This window comes from Aspergillus melleus (genome assembly GCF_016097325.1).
Source record: "Aspergillus melleus strain CBS 546.65 chromosome Unknown contig9, whole genome shotgun sequence".
NCBI lineage: Eukaryota > Fungi > Ascomycota > Eurotiomycetes > Eurotiales > Aspergillaceae > Aspergillus > Aspergillus melleus.
In genome coordinates, this window is record NW_025763378.1 from 966426 (window position 1) to 986331 (window position 19906).

The 19906-nt window shown below is 52.7% G+C and overlaps 8 protein-coding genes across 8 annotated transcripts; 4 read left to right on the top strand and 4 right to left on the bottom strand.

Moving 5' to 3' along the window:
- The first annotated feature begins 535 nt into the window (after window positions 1-535).
- On the top strand, window positions 536-2780 carry AIM24 (AIM24 family protein). Its single transcript, XM_046094737.1, has 7 exons — window positions 536-976; window positions 1118-1236; window positions 1344-1415; window positions 1482-1652; window positions 1719-1837; window positions 1915-2134; window positions 2206-2780. The coding sequence occupies exons 1-7, from the start codon at window positions 772-774 to the stop codon at window positions 2557-2559; spliced, it is 1260 nt and encodes a 419-aa protein (XP_045950716.1). The 5' UTR covers window positions 536-771; the 3' UTR covers window positions 2560-2780.
- Window positions 2781-2876: 96 nt separating this feature from the next.
- Window positions 2877-5673, bottom strand: LDX57_012988 (kinesin family protein; the record flags this gene model as incomplete). The annotated part of the gene is made up of 3 exons (XM_046094738.1): window positions 2877-4860; window positions 4922-5331; window positions 5409-5673. The coding sequence occupies 3 exons, from the start codon at window positions 5671-5673 to the stop codon at window positions 3280-3282; spliced, it is 2256 nt and encodes a 751-aa protein (XP_045950717.1). The 3' UTR covers window positions 2877-3279.
- Window positions 5674-7054: 1381 nt separating this feature from the next.
- SEC24_1 (COPII subunit SEC24) lies at window positions 7055-9341 on the top strand (the record flags this gene model as incomplete). Its single annotated transcript, XM_046094739.1, has 2 exons — window positions 7055-7585; window positions 7647-9341. The coding sequence occupies 2 exons, from the start codon at window positions 7055-7057 to the stop codon at window positions 9339-9341; spliced, it is 2226 nt and encodes a 741-aa protein (XP_045950718.1).
- Window positions 9342-9393: 52 nt separating this feature from the next.
- Window positions 9394-9933, top strand: SEC24_2 (COPII subunit; the record flags this gene model as incomplete). The annotated part of the gene is made up of 1 exon (XM_046094740.1): window positions 9394-9933. The coding sequence occupies one exon, from the start codon at window positions 9394-9396 to the stop codon at window positions 9931-9933; it is 540 nt and encodes a 179-aa protein (XP_045950719.1).
- Window positions 9934-12784: 2851 nt separating this feature from the next.
- On the top strand, window positions 12785-14103 carry tmk1 (mitogen-activated protein kinase; the record flags this gene model as incomplete). Its single annotated transcript, XM_046094741.1, has 5 exons — window positions 12785-12894; window positions 12945-13140; window positions 13200-13581; window positions 13650-13997; window positions 14075-14103. 5 exons carry the CDS (start codon window positions 12785-12787, stop codon window positions 14101-14103), a joined length of 1065 nt encoding a protein of 354 aa, XP_045950720.1.
- Window positions 14104-15134: 1031 nt separating this feature from the next.
- Window positions 15135-16385, bottom strand: LDX57_012992 (uncharacterized protein; the record flags this gene model as incomplete). Its single annotated transcript, XM_046094742.1, has 1 exon — window positions 15135-16385. One exon carries the CDS (start codon window positions 16383-16385, stop codon window positions 15135-15137), a length of 1251 nt encoding a protein of 416 aa, XP_045950721.1.
- A 413-nt stretch (window positions 16386-16798) lies between these two features.
- On the bottom strand, window positions 16799-17884 carry LDX57_012993 (uroporphyrinogen-III synthase HEM4; the record flags this gene model as incomplete). Its single annotated transcript, XM_046094743.1, has 2 exons — window positions 16799-17502; window positions 17599-17884. The coding sequence occupies 2 exons, from the start codon at window positions 17882-17884 to the stop codon at window positions 16799-16801; spliced, it is 990 nt and encodes a 329-aa protein (XP_045950722.1).
- Window positions 17885-18042: 158 nt separating this feature from the next.
- EFM5 (complex I NDUFA9 subunit family protein) lies at window positions 18043-19906 on the bottom strand. Its single transcript, XM_046094744.1, has 9 exons — window positions 19562-19906; window positions 19490-19503; window positions 19359-19421; window positions 19209-19303; window positions 19056-19147; window positions 18862-19003; window positions 18646-18804; window positions 18258-18593; window positions 18043-18205 (listed from the first exon to the last, which is right to left on the bottom strand). Exons 1-9 carry the CDS (start codon window positions 19711-19713, stop codon window positions 18107-18109), a joined length of 1152 nt encoding a protein of 383 aa, XP_045950723.1. The 5' UTR covers window positions 19714-19906; the 3' UTR covers window positions 18043-18106.

The following is a 19906-nucleotide window of genomic DNA, read 5'->3' on the forward strand; positions in this document are numbered from 1 at the left end:
GGTGAGAATTGGGGAAAGTCGTGGTTTTGGGGACCGCCGGGTTCGGAGGAAAAAGGGTCGGAGATGCTCGTGGATGATGAGGGGACCGCCGTCGCTTCTGTCGCAATCGCCGATTTCTTATTTTCCTTTCCATGTTGGGATATTTGATGCAGTTGCTACTATGGTTTCTTGATTTTCGTCCTCTACATTCTCTTGAAATTTTATTACCCTCGCTTCATCTACAATTCAATCTCAGGCCGTCTGTCTATTCAACATATTTATGTAATCTGAGTCGTCCACCAAGGTTGCATGCAAGAATGAGTAGTTCGAGACACGCACTGAGACCAGGGCACAGGCCCACTCTTAAGGACAGAACACATAATTGATACTCAGTTTGCAGTGTAAGGACATCTCCAGAGCCATTGGATCCCAACAAGTGCTTTCAGGCTCCAAACAGTGAGATATCTATGACATCAGAGGTGCACGCAGTGTAGAACCGGACAGGAACCAACTCCTCTTCGGCCAGACTTGGATATAACCCAGACTGTAGATAGTTGACCCTTCAGGCACCTTCTTACCTAGAACATATCCCCAAATCCAACTCCATTGCAACTCCCAGCGAGGCCATTGACAGCCACCGACTTGTATACAAACCGCGCCAAGACGCCATTCCCGATCGGGCCGCGTGAATCCGGCCGCGAAGAATCGCCGCGGAGAGCAAGTCGGCGCATCCAGTTCGCCCTTCTTCCTCTACACTTTTTCTCCCTCTGCACTTGATCCTCAGGCACGACAATGAGTCAACCCTTGAGGAGAGGCGTCGGGGTCCTCCCTTCGACCCGTGCCCTTTCTCTCCGGGCGCGACAAGGGGCGCCGTTGCTGCACCGCGCATGGCAGTCCAGAGGCCTTCAAATTCGCGCTGCCCCCGCGGAACAGCCTGCGTCGGGCAATGGTGATAATCTGCCCGTGGCTGGGCCGCCTAGCTCGGCAGAGTCGAGAGGTGTGTTAATGTCCTCCTTCTGATTTCGTTCTATTCAGTGGGAGTAGCCATTGAGACGCGGGTTTCCCGATTCTCGATCTTGTTTCTCCCTTTGGCGCCGAAAAGATTACAACCGCTAACAAGACGGCATTTGGAATCTAGATGCTCGGTTCGATGTCATCGGCGCACCGCACTCCCTCCTATCTGTCTCGCTATCCCCCTCGCAGAACCTGTACACCCGACGAGGAACCTTGGTTGGATTAAGCGGGAAGGCCGATAATGTATGCGGAACAACAACCCCTTCCGAGCGCTATGGCTATGGCTATGGTCATGGTCATGGCTATGGTCCTTAAAACATCTATTGACTGTCGTGGGTGGTTTGAATCAGGTAGTTTCATCGTTGAGCATACTGGAACCCTTCCGACGCGCAGCTGTCGGGATCCCGTTCTTGTATCAGAAGGTCGGTTTTTATACCCGTTATAATATCAATGACTGGGGATGGATGGGTGTGCTGATATTCTAGTAGGTGTCCTCCGCTAGCCCGGTGACGGCCTTGATCTCCGTGCGATCTCCGGTTACGTCTTTTGCCGTTGTCCACCTTAACGGTGCGGAGGATTGGATGGTGGCTCAGAGACGGGCGCTGCTTGCTTGGACGGGTCGTTCTCTCTCCGTCAAGCCGACTATCAACACGAGCCTGGTAGGTTTGCTCTGTTTTTCCTGTCGGATCTAGACAAAGAGGAAGGACCCAGACTAACGTGCATAGAGCGTGGCTCACTGGGGTAGCTCCGAGGTTACCGGCAGAGGTCTGCTGGCCCTTGTCGGCACGGGTCAGGTGTATTCCATTGAGCTGAAAGAAGGAGAGCAATACATTGTGCACCCGAGGTATGTTCCCATCTGTGCTATTCGAGAGGCCTCGATAGACCTACACCACCATATGAGAATACTAACGACAAACCCAGTAACGTCGTGGCGTACACCATGTCCTCCAACCCCCCTCGTCCCTACCGCTTCAAATCCACGACCCTGAAATTCCAAGTCCCCGGCCTCAAGAGCCTGCCACGACTCATCCAAGACTCCAAGTTCGTCCGAGACGTCTCGGATTCGAAAGCGTGGAAAACCACAATGAGCTATCTGCACAAGCTCCGGACGTGGTCGCGAATGACCATCTGGGGAGATAGAGTGCGTAACCTATTCACACCACACTGATTTGATTCTCATTCCCAGCCCATGCTAACCCCATCGAAATCCAGCTCTTCCTCCAATTCGACGGTCCCACAACTATCCTGCTCCAAACCCGCGGTCCCCGTATCAACGAAATCCTCTCTTCCAAGGAAGTCAACGAGATCGCCGACGCGCCGCGAGGCCTAACCCTGGGTCCCGCGCAACCCGCCGAAGAAAAGGGGACGAAGACGTCGTCGCCGTCGTCCGAAGACGTAGAGTTTCGCAAGACGGCCGAAAAGGCAGTCAATGCCGCGCCTGACGCGCCTACCAGGACGGTAGAAGAACTGGAAATGGAAATCAAGGGCACGGGACAGAAGATTGCGCAACTTACTAAGGACGGACAGGTGATTTTCACTAAGCCAGAGTCGGAGCAGAAGAACTAAATACCAAATGTTGTATTGATTTGATTACGGTTGTTTTTGCTGTCGTCGTTGTCGTCGTCGTCCATTTTTCTATCCCGCCCATGTGTTAGGTGAAAGAGCGAATTGCTCGTTCCCTCTTCGAAATCATTGAATTGCAGGCTCGATGTACTGTATTATAGACAAGTTTGTGTGTTTTGAGCACAGCCGACTCTGTTTGACATGGAAATTTCTTTTATGCTGCCTTTGAATGTCCCTTGCAGAAAACGCGGTAGAATGTAAGGCTGAGGAGCGGCGACCTTCGTCGAGACATCCTTGCTTTATTGTCGATCCATACCCTGGAGTATTCATGCCATTGACTACCTACCTACCTACCTACCTACAAAGTGGAATCCAACCGAACTATAAGCCAAAAAGGGTTGCAACTGAGTAACGATCTCAAAGTTGAGAGAATATGCTAATGGGAATATATCAACACAAGGAAGAACAAACAACAACAGACATTCGACATTTCCAAATGAGAAAAACTCCAGAAACACCTTCGCTGGTGGAAATTGACGACGGAAATGCAATCCACAACAACACAACAAACAAACAATGCACAAGGAACAACAAATCTGGACAGACGATGAAACCCATGAAGGGAAATGCCAAACAAAAAGAAATGCTAGACCAAACAGGTTAACAATGCTAGGCTTGCAGCTCGGCTCCGGTAATGCAGACGCTAAATCGAAAACTTCCCGTCTATACCAAAATTCCAGTTTTCATGCTTTCCACGGTCTTCACTCCGACGCCCTTCAACTTGCTCAGTTCTGTGAGACTGTTGATCTGGACGCGGGACTCTTCTCCCTGAGAGTCTAGGTTCTGATCCATCTCACACAAACAGTCGACGATGGCCTCGGCCTTCTTGGCCCCGACGCCTTTCAGGAGCTTGATTTGGCTGACGTCGCGGGTGTTGATGATCGACAGAATATGGATGGTCCGAGGAGAGAGTGTGGATTCGTCGCAGTCACCCTCTGGCTCCTCTTCAATAGGGGACTGGGTCTTGGTGCGCTTCTTGCGTCTGATATGAGATGCCTCGCGGATCTCATCATCATCGCTCGGCTGCAGCGTGCTATCACCAGGATATTCGTAGTCCTCATCCAAGTCATGGGCTTGGCGCTTGGCGCCTATCTTAGCAGGCTGCTTCTTGAGTGATAGCATACTCCCAAGCCCTCTCTGAGCCGACGGCGGGGCAGTTACGCTTGTGAGATCAGCGTCGGGTCGAGATTTGCCCTGGATGATGCGCTCCTTCAGAGTAGTGATCTTAGATGCAAGCTTCTCGTTGTTGGGGAAGAAAGGAAGTGCGAGCTGGTACATCTTCAGCGCATAAGCGTCTTCTCCGCGCCCTTGGTGCTGTTTGCCCATAAGCAGATATGACAGTCCCTCGGCCCTTGCATCCTCGCTGCCTTCAATGCGCTGCTCGAGAAGTTCCAGACGTTTTTGCACTTGCTCGTTTAGTTCACGAACTTGAATTTGTCGGGACTGTTCGCTGACTGCTCTGACAGCTAGAATCTCCTCGACCTTCTTTTCCACCATCTCTTCGATCTTGGCCGCAGAGATATCCTCGTAGTGTTTTTGCGGTGGTGGCTGCGCAATACGACTAGGTTTCAGAGACCGAGGCGGGTGCATGTCGAAGGACATAGACGGTCGTTGGGGGATCTCGGGCTTCTTGAACTGCGTGGAAAGCCTGGGGCGAGGCCCGTCGGAGAAAACCTGGAATGCCTTAATAGGCTTACCGTCACCGGGCTTGGACGCGTCCTTGTCCTTGTCCTTGTTAGCGGCGAGGTTCACATTCACCGAGGCCGTCAGTGGCCGCAGAGGCTGTCGTTGGCTTGCAAAAGAAGGCCGCATCGCCGGTCTCGGGGGACCCTTGAACAAGGGCTCATTCTCCACCTCGCGAACCTCGATCTTTTTCGTGCGGTTGGCGAAGTTGAGCGAGCTTAGCGTGTCCAAGTGGTAGGACTTGACGGGTGCTAGGTTGAGGATCATCACGGTCAATCCATTGTTCTGGCCCAACGAAAGGATTCTGGTCATCTTCGATTCTCGATAGGGAATTCGCTGATGCTTTTTGCTGATCGCCTCCACACACTGCGCTAGAACGAACAGGCTCTTGTTGATGCTGGCCGATTCAACCATGCGCTCCTTGTCATTGTCCGTGCGGCGGTTGTCCTCCGAGCCAGCCAAGTCGATGGCCGAGGCGGTGCTGACGCGGGTGGTGTCGCCCGTTTTGATCGCGACCTTGACGCAAAGAATGGCATGAGATCGTGACGAGTGGGCGTTAAGCTGTGGTTGAGGTTAGCAAATGCTTCGCGTTAAAGGAAGGCGCATGCTGCGAACTACCAACCTTGGTTGCCGATGTCGATCGGTTGGTATTTGCTTGGTCATATAGAACCTCGAACTCCTTGAGGTTGGAGCATGGCTTCTCCGTCAGACCTACAACTACAGTCTTCCCACCGTTGTCCCGCAGCGGCAGACCTGCAACTGTTCTCTTCTCCGGGGGCTCGAGAAGATCGAAGACCTTGTCATTGTAGATTTCGTAATAGCTCAAAGAAACCGTAGCCGTTGTCTCGCCCTCACTGTCCTTTTCGATCTTGCGGCTGCGTCGGTATATGCTGCTCAGAAAACGGGGGATGACGCCTCTGTCCGCCAGGCTTTTACCACCTCGCATAGTATGTGTTTTGCCCGTTCCCGTAACTCCATATGCAAATAGCGTGACGTCAAATCCATTGAATAGATGCTTGGTCGTAGGCGCGACTGCAAGAAAACACAAAAATCAGTATTCCATCACCAATTCCAAGACAAGTCAAGTAGGCTGGCAGGTCGACACGCACCCTCTGCGTCGAAGAGCTCCTGCTGCGAGGCGTCGGAGTCATATACGGCGTTGAACTGGAAGGAGTATTCCTCGTTCTCATTCTTCGGGTTCGGGATCCGCACCAACGTATCCCTATCCCTTAGTGCGGCCAACTTCGCATTCTCAGAGCTCTTCTTCTCGGTCTTGCCGGGGACGGTCTGGCTCGCGCCGCTTCGGAGGATGACATCTAGCTCTCGCTCCGACTTGAGGAGGGGTCGGATACGTGCAACTACCCGAACACTCATTTTGCCGATCTCCGCTATCGTGCAGCTTCCGTGGTTGATTCCGTAGGATGGGAGGGTGCGCAGGTTCGTGGTGTCCCCGTGCCGGTTCGGTCTGTTCCGATGAAGATTTATGCTTGGTGCATATGGATCTATTTATTTTGATGGATTAGGGTTAGATGTCAACAGCAACTCCAGCTATCAATTGCTGGCAGCATGCGAAAAAAACACGGGTTCTCGCGGTAAGATGAATGCGACAAGGAACCACAAGGGAAAAATCCCAAGAGAAGACCGCAGAAAAGAAAACCTCAGAAAGTGGGAAATTGAGGTTGAGGGGCGTGGATATGGACTGAACGGGCGAAGAGAGGCTCGTGAAAGAACGATAGGGAGAGCGTTTTGGTGCGACTGGCAGCGGTCAGGCGGTTGGCAGGGCAACGTTGGCCTTCCCCAGGCATTCCACCTTCTCAACCGTGGGAGTTCCCGCAAAGGCTGCACGCGGATACATGGGCTCTCTGATGTTGGATTATAACTAGACTTTCTAAGAGTTCGCTACTCGAAAATGTTCACCCATTTGTTGGACCCTCAAATGTTGTCACTATATGATGGAAGGTGGCTACCTTGAACAAGCTCTACTGTGAACCAGGCTAGGTATGTGCCTAACTTCCAATTGTATACGCTGAAATTTAGACGTCCTGGATTTGCGTATTGTATAAGACCATTTGCAGTTCATAAACAGGATATATTGCAACTTATGAACACCAGATGTGGAGTGACTGCACTCCTAACTACAAGGGTAGGTATGAAGGGAAGTATAGAAGTGCACGGATGAGATCATCACCCCGTGGTAAATCATGCGCAGATTGTACAACCACCATGTTTGCCCATTTACTAGTTAGACTCGTCCTGAATACATATTTCTATTCTTTTTATGCAATTTCCCAAGAATTTCTTTCTTTAATTTCTTCCCAAATCGCATTCTGGCGAGTCGGCTACGCTACCGGCCCCTCTGATTGGCCCGAGCCCGGCCGCAAAGGCCACCGTACACCATCCAAGAATCCAAAGATTCCATCTCCTCTGAGTCCTCTCCCTCTTGCCCCCTCTCCCCGGTCTTGGTACCATCTATCTGGTGGTGTCTTTGCCCTTTTTCTTGATCTCTCAAATTATAGATCTGGTTCGGTTCAATTTACGTTGTTAGTATGCAGAGTCCCCGGCTCCAGTTCCCCTCCTGTCCACCTCCCTCCCCCAAGCTGACCGCCAACATAGTGAGCCTTTAATTCGAACTTCCCGCGACGTCTGCATAATCCCCTAGTCAGACCTCGATCGATCTCTTGAACAACCCCCCCCCCCCCCCCCCCCCCCCCACCATCCATCGATCCCCGAAAATACCAATTACATAGGACCCTTCATGGCAGCACCGCAAGGGGGTTATCCTCCCCAGGAAGGCTACGGTCAACCGGTCGGCTACGAGTCCCCTGTTCAACAACCCGCGGGGACGGTCCCCGGAGCCCCTGCTCATGGTCAGGCTGGAGGAAGAAAGAAGCGAGCATATGCCGGAGAGGCCTTTGATTTTGGCTCTGGTGCCAACGCGGCTCTAGGAGGTCAACTGCCCGCCGGTGGCAGCTATGGAGCCTACCCTCCCCAGCCCCAGGCTGCGGGATATCAGCAACCCGTTGCGTACGGAGCTGACCCGGCCCAGATGCAAGCTGCTGCTGCTGCGCCAGGATATGGAAGCGCACCCGTCGCACAGATGACCCAACAGTTTGGCGCAATGGGGATGACGGATCCGCACCTCTTGCCTCCTCAGCCTCCTCAAGCGGCCCCCCAGATGCCGCGGGCTGTTCCCCTCAACCAACTCTACCCGACGGATCTCCTCACACAGCCATTCAACGTTGCGGAACTCGACTACCCTCCACCTCCCATCGTTTTGCCTCCGGGGGTATGTGCACGAATTGCTCTCGTCGGTGTGCGCAAGGGTATTTACTGACTATGTATTCCAGACAAGCGTTTATCCCTCTCCCTATGCCAACTGCCCTTCGAAATACGTCCGGTCCACCCTGAACGCCGTTCCGACTACCCACTCCCTCCTGAAGAAGTCGAAGCTGCCGTTCGCCCTGGTCATCCAGCCGTACGGCGCCCTCCACGATGCCGAAGATCCCATCCCAGTCATTCCCGATCAAGTTATCTCGCGTTGCCGACGCTGCCGATCCTACATCAATCCTTTCGTGACCTTCCTCGACCATGGACATCGCTGGCGCTGCAACATGTGCAACCTGACCAACGACGTACCTCAGGCGTTTGACTGGGACACCACGCTTCAGAAGCCCGCCGACCGGGCCCTGAGACCCGATCTCAACCACTCGGTGGTGGAATTCGTTGCCCCCCAAGAATACATGGTCCGACCTCCGCAACCGCTCGTCTACCTCTTCCTCATCGATGTCAGCTATGCGTCGGTCACCAACGGTCTCCTGGCCACGAGTGCCCGCTGTATCAAGGAGAGCCTCGACCGAATTCCCAACGCAGATCGCCGGACGCGACTGGGCTTCGTCGCGGTTGACTCGAGCCTCCACTACTTCAGCATCCCGCGTGACGGATCGGAGAACTCGGATCCTCGGATGCTCGTTGTCAGCGATCTCGACGAGCCCTTCCTCCCGATCCCCGGAGACCTCCTCGTCACCCTTAGCGAATGCCGCGAAAACATCGAGACCTTCCTCGACAAGCTGCAGGAAATGTTCCAGAACACCCAGAACAACGCCTGTGCGATGGGATCCGCTCTGCGTGCCGGTTACAAGCTCATCTCTCCCGTCGGCGGAAAGATGACCGTGCTGAGCTCGTCTCTTCCGAACATCGGACACGGTGCTCTGACTATGAGAGAGGACAAGAAGGTTTTGGGCACAAGCAAGGAGAGCAGCCTGTTGCAGACGGCCAACAGCTTCTACAAGAGCTTTGCCGTCGAGTGCTCCAAGGCGCAGGTTTCGGTGGATATGTTCCTGTTCTCTTCTCAGTACCAGGACGTGGCGTCTCTCAGCAACCTGCCGAGGTACACTGGAGGTCAGACGTACTTCTACCCCGGCTGGAATGCCGCCCGAGGAGAGGACGCGATCAAGTTCGCTCGGGAATTCTCCGACTACCTGTCTTCCGAAATCGGGTTGGAGGCCGTGCTCCGTGTCCGCGCGACGACCGGCCTGCGCATGAACACGTTCTACGGAAACTTCTTCAACCGCAGCTCCGACCTTTGTGCCTTCCCGGCATTCCCTCGCGACCAGGCCTATGTTGTTGAGGTCGCAATCGACGAGACCGTCACGAAACCCGTCGTGTGCATGCAGACGGCGGTTCTCCACACCACATGCAACGGCGAGAGAAGAATCCGGGTGCTGACCCTGGCCCTGCCGACCACCCAGAACCTGGCCGATATCTATGCGTCGGCGGATCAGCAAGCGATTGCCACCTACTTCAGCCACAAGGCCGTTGAGCGGACGCTCGGCAGCGGCCTGGAACCTGCCCGCGAGGCGTTACAGGCCAAGCTCGTTGAGCTTCTGTCGACGTACCGCAAGGAGCTTGCTGGCGGAAGCGTCAGCGGCGGCGGTCTCCAGTTCCCCGCCAACCTGAGAGGATTGCCCGTTCTCTTCCTGGCTATGATCAAAAATGTAGGATCCTCTCGATTCCCCATTTCCCTCCCCACCGTACATGACTAATTCATTCGCGTTATAGCTGGGTCTCCGAAAATCCGCACAGATTCCGACCGACATGCGGTCTGCCGCTCTCTGCCTGCTCTCGACACTTCCCCTTCCTCTCCTGATGCAGTACATCTACCCGAAGATGTACTCTCTCCACGACATGCCGGACAATGCGGGCTTGCCCGATGAGCAGACGGGAGAGATTGTCCTTCCTCCCCCGGTGAACCTGTCCTCGGAGCGTATCGTTCCGTTTGGACTGTACCTCATCGACGACGGACAGACGCAGTTCCTCTGGGTCGGCCGCGACGCGGTGCCACAGCTCGTCCTCGACGTATTCGGTCTGCCCGACAAGTCGCAGCTCCGCGTGGGCAAGCAGAACCTGCCGGATCTGGACAACGACTTCAACCAGCGAGTGCGGGCGGTGGTCGAGAAGAGTCGGGACCACCGGTCGAAGGGAGTGGGCAGCATCGTGGTGCCGCACCTCTACGTGGTGAAGGAGGACGGGGAACCGGGTCTCCGCCTGTGGGCACAGACGATGCTCGTGGAGGACCGGGCCGACCAGAGTGTCAGTCTGGTGCAGTGGATGGGTTCATTGCGCGAAAAGGTTTGATTCCCTTTCTCTCCTTTGTCTGATCCACACCCCGTCCTTTTTCTGTGGCCGTTTTCGACATGGGTCCATGGAAAGGGAGAAACAAAGGTCATTCGACTGACGAGGATGAACTCGCCCACAGGTCGTTCAGTAATGATGATAGTTCAGTGTTTACAAACCAACCTTTTTTTGGTAAATTATGCGAAAGATATCAATAAATTCCAATGACTTTTTTTTGCCTATATGTTTTCAAAAAATTCAGGGTGTCGTTTTCTTTTGCTTTGTTCTTCAAGCTGTATGACTATTGCATATTCTTTGTTTGCTCGGTTTTTTTCGAAGGGCATTATCAAATCAGTTTCCATCTTCCGAATAGGCAGTTGGTCGTACACTCATGATTTGGCCTTAGTATGACGTACGACACCTATACCTACAGAACAGTCTGTACTTACTGCACAGCTACGATCTACTAACACCACCACCACACCAGTATGTACTAGTCCACAATACCCCCAACCGCCGTGCCCAGGATTTCCATGCGACCCAACCTGCAGCAGACCCAGGACTGGGGGGGATCAATTCGGCCGATCCATGCACCACCGCAACTTTCAGATCACAGCTTAGCATGGCCTCGCGAGTCGGCAGAGACGGGACAAATCAGCATGAGGGACGAAGGGCGTGGCGTCTCGCACGACCAGACCTTGCATTTGCATGTCTTGCCAAGCCAAGCCGTGCACGGAGCAGGACAGAGCAGGCCCGAGCAGAGCAAAGCAAGCCCGAGCATGAGACTTGCATGAGGCGTGGTCCATACATATGTGCAAGACTAAGACTGTAAGCTGTAAGCTAAGGTCTGAATCACCGACGGCGACGCGCTGTGACGAGAGTGACAGGTGACGGATGGGTGATGGCTGTGATGGAGGGCAGTTAGCGTGAGGCGTTACGCTTGGGGGGGGGGAAGGGATTTTCTTTTCTCTTTTATTTTTTTTCTCTCCCTCCCTCTATTAGTGAGTTAGGTATCTATCATCCCATGAGTTGTATGGTGTCCATAGGTAGGTAGAATAAATTCCTAAAGAAGTGATGATAATGGCAGCCCCTCCCAGTCCAAGAGTTAGCGCCGTGACGAGTTGGTGCAACTCAGGGGGGACGAATGAAACACTGGTCGAGACAGTAGCCCCAGTTGGTTTGTCGCCCGTTGTTTAGAGTTGGGATTGGGAAAGTTCGGGAGGAACTCGGAGTGTCTGGCAGGTGTCTTTATGATATTATCGTATATTGTCTGTAGGTGATAGACATAGAAAAGTAGGTCGTGGATTGTTGAGGGTTCATCCGTGCGTTTTACCGTATTGTTACGCCCGGTTCCTTTCTAGGTACCTTGGTAACTATATAGATGTTTTGTACAATCAACAGATTATAAGACTTTGAGTATAGATGAAGGTATCTTCAGAGTCTATATATTTGTATAGATAAAGAGGCCTGATCAACCCTAGAGTACAATGTACAGGTCAGGTGGCAACTAGCTCTTTGAATACACTGATCGTCTTGAGAATCAAACAGAACAAGTATACAAAGTCTCTCAGGAAGTCTACTTGGTAGGTACTATTACTAGTATTCTGTAGTACACCTACCATAGAATCCTATCCTATCGATCAGGGACGGAAACCCGTCGATCCACCAGGCGAGGATCCAAGGAACCAGCATCTTTGGTTCTGGATCTGTCCTTTCCATCGATCGTTCATAAAGACCCCTTGTTTATTGTCTCTCAGTCTCTCGGTCTCTCTCTCTACAGTCTACAGGCTCTCAGACAGAGGAATGAGGACACTGTCACATTCCTCCCCCCTCCGCGGCCCCACCGCAGGTTAATACGCTTTAATATCGGCTTTACTTCCACGGCGGTTCTTACGGGCGTCTCCATCCAGCCCCTCCACCAACTCCTCTTCTCCTCCCCTCCCCTCTCCTCTCTCCTCTCCTCTCCTCTCCTGGCTTCTCCTGCGACCACCTTACCCACCTGGTCGACTTGTTACCACCATCTTTTCTTCCCTCCCCCCTCCTCCTCATCTCCAGTCTTCCGGGTCGACTGTCAAAACCGCTAGACAAGAAACAGACGCTGCGATTCTGTCTGCTGAGCAGTTTAAAAATAGAACGCGCCCGTGAAACATCTATTTCAGGACCAAGACCGGGGCTTCTCATTGATGTATGCATTCTCTCCTTTTTCCCATGCTAAACCCTGCATGGGTCCTTTGTCAACTGTCCCTGAACCATGAACTGATGCATTTCCTGTCCTAGCATCCTCTCTGCCGCCCGAGTCACCTGCCTTCATTGCGTCGCTTGCATACGCCTTCTATCCTTCGCATAATAGAGATTCCCTTTCCATCGCCCTCTCCGGGACCTCGGCAGCCGCCAATCCAGCGTTTCCTTCGAATATCCTCCTGCCAAGTATCGGAGGACTTCTGAGTGACCGGACGTATCCCAGCTCGTTTCGATCACAGACACGGGCTACATACCCCGCATTCGACTCTCTCGACACGTCCCGAACCATCGTCGCCTCTTCCCCACAATCAGCGCATGCGAGTCGGCTGCAACTAAGCCCTCGTCTCGATTAAAGAACCCTCTCGCGGTATATTTTGAATGTAAGCGCCTACTTCTCTCCCCGAGTGGGACGTGGACCTGTCATATTGTCGCTGCGTTGTCATTTGCCGGTGATATAATTGCAACTAGTTGGGATGGTGGTGTCGTTCAGCCGTTGGGCACGCATGCTCCCCCCAGTGTTGGTTGCTCTCATACATCATACATGATGGACTAGAAGCAACCCCGCTGAACCGACCTGCGTCGATTTCCGCAATATTTACTAACGCCGTCTAGTCCTTCAGAACCAGCAACAATGGTGCAGCAACTTCCTCCCCAAGGAGCGTCGCGCAAGATCTCCTTCAACGTGTCCGATCAATACGAGATCCAAGATGTTATCGGTGAAGGTGCTTACGGTGTCGTCTGGTAAGAACCAGCACAGGAGGATGGCTTCGAGCCGTACTGACACCTGTTAGCTCCGCTATTCACAAGCCGTCGGGGCAAAAAGTCGCCATTAAGAAGATCACCCCGTTCGATCATTCGATGTTCTGCCTACGAACTCTCCGTGAAATGAAGCTGCTGCGATATTTCAACCACGAGAACATCATCTCCATTTTGGATATTCAGAGACCTCGCAACTACGAAAGCTTCAATGAAGTCTATCTGATTCAGGTATGACTTTTTTTTCTTGACGAGGTTTCGGAAGGCGATCAGATACTCACGATTCACAGGAATTGATGGAAACAGATATGCACCGCGTTATCCGTACCCAAGACCTCTCCGACGACCACTGCCAGTACTTCATCTACCAGACCCTGCGTGCTCTGAAAGCCATGCACTCAGCAAATGTTCTTCACCGTGATCTTAAGCCCTCGAATCTTCTTCTCAATGCCAACTGTGACCTGAAAGTCTGCGACTTCGGTCTGGCTCGTTCAGCCGCCTCGACGGACGACAACTCGGGCTTCATGACGGAATACGTGGCGACTCGATGGTACCGTGCGCCGGAAATCATGTTGACCTTCAAAGAATATACCAAAGCCATTGACGTGTGGAGTGTTGGCTGCATCCTGGCCGAGATGCTGAGCGGCAAGCCCCTGTTCCCGGGCAAAGATTGTAAGTACCCGGGATTCTTTTTGGGTGGTAAGATCCAAATACCATTCGAACTAACATCTTGTTTCTAGATCACCACCAATTGACCCTCATTCTGGACGTCCTCGGGACACCGACCATGGAGGATTACTACGGCATCAAGTCCCGGAGAGCTCGGGAGTACATCCGCTCTCTCCCCTTCAAGAAGAAGATCCCATTCCGGGCCCTGTTTCCCAAGAGCAACGAGTTGGCGCTGGATCTTCTGGAGAAGCTCCTGGCGTTCAACCCTGCCAAGCGTATCTCGGTGGAGGATGCTTTGCGTCATCCCTACTTGGAGCCCTACCATGACCCGGAGGACGAGCCCACGGCGCCGCCCATCCCGGAGGGATTCTTTGATTTCGATAAGAACAAGGATGCGCTCAGCAAGGAGCAATTGAAGAGTACGTCCTAGTCACACGGTCCCATACATTTCCACCCAGTCTTTCCCCATATACTAACGTTGGTATCTTATCTCCAGTCCTGATCTACGAGGAGATCATGCGGTAAATCCATGCCCCGAATCTAATAGCGTGAGATACATACATACATGTACTTTTCATTCCCGAGGATATGGAAACTTCATGAAAGGCATCGAACTGTGGATGTGGATAGGATATGGGAAAACAAGGCCATGTGGTTTACTTTTTCTTTTTTTCTTTTTTTTTTTTACTATTTACTACTATTTCTTACTCTCTTGACAAGAATCTCCCATAATGGATCGGATCTCAGTTACATACATAGACGAAAGAATGTCAGGGTTAGGTAGGGTTAGTGAGGGTAGCCTAAATGCTCGCCGCATTTCGACATGATAGGTAACTTACTTACTTCGTCTTGATTGTCTTTTCCATTTTGCCTTGACTTGATAACAAATCATTGGTTGAGTGATCATTCAAGCGTCTGCTGCTTTTTATTTACCATTGGTTATAGTAGTTATCTTCTACTTTCTCGCTCTCTCTTTCGCTTTCACTTCTTTGAACAGATAAAGAAGCTGATTCTGACTAGTAATCTTCCATTATGGTAGTTCGTCTTGAACCAGGAGGATAGACATATACCTGCCTACCGACTTACCTATCTATCTATCCACCTGACCGACGATCTAGAGTCTAAGATGTCTGATGGCAAGAGGGGCCGAGCACAACGTGGGAACGGTGGGTGGGAAGCAAAGGTTCCTCACTCACCTGTTTGAAGTAACGACCTAGGACATAGGTGACAAGCCCAACTTGGCTCACTCCAACAACCGAATGATGATCGATGCCTGACATTGTAAATCTTGCTTGCACGGGTAAACTCAAGTAGATAGGTAACAACGGGGGCAAGGAGAGAAGAAGAAAGAAGAGGAGAAAGAAGAGGGGAAAGCGGCCGAAATGTAGGAGGCCCTGGAGGGGAGGGGCGCGCCTTCCTCAGAGGGTGCCTTCCTGTCGAGGAAGTCGAGCACCCAGGCACGTGTCAATTGATCCCATTTGATTTCTCATGGTACGATGCCTCGTGGGAGAAGGAGAGGTCCACCATCTTGACAAGCGTCCGAATACTGCGCTGCCCTAAATAACGACACAGCGAGAGATGCCACGCCTCTTCGTTTGCCCCCTTTCCTGAGCCAGTTCCGCGTTCAGAAACCACCGTGAGTAGTTGCCAACTCGAATCATGCTGTTTAAATATTCGTGCCGCTGGAGGAGTGAGATATTCCGATTGAACATCTCCTCATCTGATAGTGCATTTGCCTCGTTGGCTTGGGCTGAATCCCTTTCGAACCGCGCTTGGGGGTCAGACACTAATTCGTCGTCTGCCAGCAATATTCTAGACACGGTACTAATGTGACTTTTCCATCGAGCGTCTTCTGGGCTCAGCCCCGGTCCCAGGTCCATCCACTTGGTCAGGACAAGACAGACGTCTCTTGATCCCACGTCTCGGAGCTCCAGCTTCCAAGAGGTATTGCATTTCGCACAGCGCCCTTGGTCACCTACGTGCATCGTAGTCGAATCGGAGCAGTATTGTTCAAGAAGAGGATCAAAGATCTCCCAAAAGTTCGATCGAGAGGTGGAAATATGGCCACAAATTCGCATATACACGGAGTGCCTTGGCGGAACCCGGAGCACTTTGTGGCGTCTCATCACAGCCAGCTCTTGCGTTCGTACGCACAAGCCTGGCGGATCAGGGCAGATACGGGCTTCGATCGACGTCAGCGTTATCATGGCATTGTTATCTATGTCTTTGTTGAGAAGTGGTCCCGCAGAGGCTGGTAGAATGCTCATTGGGTACATAGTGCCTGTTTCGAGAGGATGAACGGCTACTTCGGTACTGGAGAAAGACTCGGCTGGGATGCCAAACTGCGGGCCGTAGTAGAACCGTCGCATAGCAAGCTGAAGGTGCACGAAATGAATCTCACACGTGGTGTAGGAAGGGTAGTTGTCGAGTTCCATCGCGCGTGTTCGGTTTATGTAGCTTCCACTATCATATAGTGTTTTAAAACATCCGGGGAGGTTGAAATAGGGACGGGGCAGCGAGATGTTCCGCCAGGGATGAAGCCGGAGACAACCAAAGCAGGGATAGTATGGCGGCATGTCGAGAGCCAGCCGGGACATGAATTCGATTCGCACGGCATCGTTGAGGTCAACGGCGCGGCTACTGGAGAACCTGTCGAATGCGGATTTCATCTCTATGAGGGAAGCCATCAAGTGGTGGTTGCATAAAGCTAGACATGCAATATCGACTACGGATAAGTGATCTGATATCATGAGTAGCAGTTCTAGAGGAAGGTCGGTCAGGACAGTCGGTTTGCGAGTGTTGGTCATGATTGCGAGAGTCGTGAAGAGAGGTCATGATCGTCTGTTTGTGGGATACGGCGATGTATGTAGATGTAGACGTAGTTGTACGGAGTGGATGCTCCGAGATGCGATCACTGATTGCTCATGCGTGCTGACTGATCCACATCCGTTCATGCCAAGGCCTTTCATAAGGTTATGCTTCGAACTGAATATAGAAGTCACTCCTCGAGGCTTCACCTTGGTGCCTACTCTGCCATCACATTGGCTAATACTATTTATACCTCTAGATCACTATATGTACAAGGACCGAAGCCAAGACCATCCATTACAGGATATACATCCATCCATCCGTCCACTCATCCCATCATTTTACCATATTATGTTACCAATAGGTATGTACCTTAGGCATTTACAACCAAGAATTACACCACCAAACCCTCTTACCGCATCATAAACCTCTGAATCCCCTCCCCCACGCCCTCCGGACTCGGCTTCTCCGCACAAACATCCGCCTCGACCCCAAACTTCTCTCGCAAATGATCCCTCGTCGTCGGCCCAATCGTCGCCACAAAGATCCTCTCCCTCTTTTCCTTCACCCTATCCCCGTTCCCATTCCCTGCTAGATCCAAAACCCTCACCATAGCATCGCACCCCGTCGGCGAAAACACAACCACCCAGACAGCCCGCTCCCCAGCCCCAGCATCTTCGCGGTCTGCACCTAGATACTCCCTCGCGGCCGTAACCGCAGTGCTGAATTCCCGCTCAAAGGACGCCATCACGCCCGTTTCGTACACGATCAGCTCGTCAACGTGGATGCGGCGGTCTGGGGGTGCGCCCTGGAGCGTTTTCGGGATGATGTCGCGGCGCTGTTCGCCGACTAGGAAGAGGAGGGGTTTGAGGCCGTTGCCATTACTGGGAGTTGTGGTTTCGGTGGCAGCAGAGGAGGTGGAGGTGGAGTCGGAGGAGGTAAAGGTCGGATAATGCTGGAGGATGAAATGCGCTAGGACTTCGCCGGTGCCGCACTCTGCGCCGTAGATGGTAGCGTGCGGGAGGTGCGCGTCTCGAAGGGTCGTGAGGGAACGGGAGGTCGCCGGGCCGACGGTGTAGAGGGGGAGAGAGTGTGATGCGGGCGTGGTGATTGAGTCTGTAGTGAAGTCAATTGGTTAGTTGATTCCAGATAGCTAGCTAGCTAGCTGTATCTCGACAGCGGCATGAGGTAAGGGAACAGAAGGGGACTTACTATCCAGCGACTTCAGCATATTCGCAAACCCCTCGACCGCCCGCTGACTGGTGAATATCAATCCGCCATATTTCCGTTCTGAGCCTGGGTTGAGCGCGCCGGACTCGAAAAGCTGTCGCACGGATTGGAGGTTGGGTTCGTGGAAGTGATGCTCGAGGACGGGGATGAAGGCGGGGTTGTAGTTGTGGGTGGAGAAGAATTCCTCGTAACCGTCTGCTGGGGAGGATTTGGTTTTGAGCAGGAGGATTGGTGTGGTGGAGGAAGAAAAGGGAGTAGAGGTAGTCATTTGGGGCGGAAAGGAAAGGGAGGTGTGTATTGAGGAATTGAGTAGGAGGGGTGAAATGTTGATAGTTAATTGATATGATAAGTCAATCCCGAGGCTGTTTGTTAATTCCGTAGGCGGTCTAAGTACGTCATTACATCTACAAATCTAGCAAACTTCACTTCAACACACAAAAGAGAAAACTTCGAGTCTAGTAACTTATATACATTAAAGAAACACAATCCACTACTGGCTGTCCAGAACGTGCAGGTACTTCTTCTCCTCCCGTTGCTCCCGCTCCGTAGCAGGGGGCAGGTCGTAGTACGAGGAGCTACGGTATCCTTTCTGTAGGGCTGTTAGCATCATATCCCCCGATTGCCTTGTCGCGTAGACTTACCAGGTAGTGGAAGGTCAGGTTAGCCAGGTCATCGGGCTCAATGCCGAGGTCCTTGAACGTCTTGGCAGTCGGGTCAATGATCTGGTCCATGAACTCCCGCTCCACCTCGTCGGCGGACATGGTGGGCCACCAGATGAACTTGTTCAGGTAGTAGGCCAAGGGCTTCAACAGACGCTTGGGAACGTTGATGTGGCGGCGGTGCTTGATGATTTCGCGGTCAACCAGCTCGGCGATCTCGGCGGTCGAGTAGTTCTTGGGGCCGTAAAGCTCAAAGGTCTGACCGGCGGTGGAGTCGTCGTGGAGCATAAGCTCGAGAGCAGCACCGACGTTGATGGCCTGTTACAGCGTCAGTCTCTAAATCCTCGGTCCATGCCGGCGCTGGACTTACGTGGACGGGCCAGAAGCGCTCCTGCATGTGGTTGGAGGTGAACAGGTTGGTCACGCCAGCCAGCTTGTGGAGGAGGTTGTCTTCAAAACCGAACATCGGCGCAGGTCGGACGATGGTGGTCTCGGGGTAGATGGAGCGAACAATTTCCTCTCCCCATCCCTATGCTGCATTAGCTTCTTGCTGTCCTGAGTGAGCTGGACATGAGATTCAACCGACCTTGGTCGCGAAGTACTCGGAGGGAGAATCCTTGTTGGCGTTGTAAGAAGAGACGTGGATGAAACGGTCAACGTCGTATTTGGCAGCGGCCTCGACGATGCGCTCCACACCGTCAACGTGGACATCAGTGTAGGAGAAGTTCCTGGACGCCTGTTAGTAGGCCCTCGATTCCTCGGTTTGTTTGCTTCACGAACTTGGTAGGATATTGGCGACCGACAAGGTTGTAGACAACGTCGGAGTGACGGACACTCTCCTCGATCGACTGGGTGTTACGCAGATCGTATTCCTGGGGTTGTTCGTGTAAGCTGCTCACGTTCGCCGTAGATCTCGCAGGGGTGAAAACATACGATGAAGTTGACCCGTCCGAGATCACCAGTGGGCTTCAAGTGTCTCTTGGCCATCTCCTCGCGGTAGGGAACAACGACCGTGCATCCCTGCGTAGCTGTACCATGTCAATTACTAATGTCGGCTGTCATCGCGATTGATTTAGGACCTACCGAGCTTGTTGACGATGTATCGGCCCAGGAAGCCAGTAGCACCAAAGACAGTCGCGGTATGGCCTAAATTGCATTTCCAAGTTAATTCTCTGCGAGCGATGCGATCCGGTCGAGAAAAAAGGGCAATGTACCTCCCAAAGACGACCTGTGAGAGTAATCAATCAGCCATGTATACACAACAGGTCCATGCAATTGCGCCTTACCGTCCACCCTGAACCTTCAGGATCGGCTTTCCGGTCCGAGAAATAGCAACATCCTGGAGATTGCGGCGCTGCGACTGCAATTGGACTCGAGGGGTGGGGGGGACGACTGTCCTCGACCCCAAGACGGAATTGGCGGCCCGGCACTTCTGCATGGTCTCTGTTCAATTGATCAAACAGAGGAGACCAGCGAGTTCTGTAGAAGGGAGTGAGAGAGTGGAGAGAGCGAAGCTCAGCAGGCGGGACTTGGTGCTGGAAGCTGGACTTCACGGCGGTCGTCGTCCTTGGAGAAACGCAAACCAAACTGCCCGGGCACGGGACTTGTGCGCTAGTCCCGATTCGGACAGC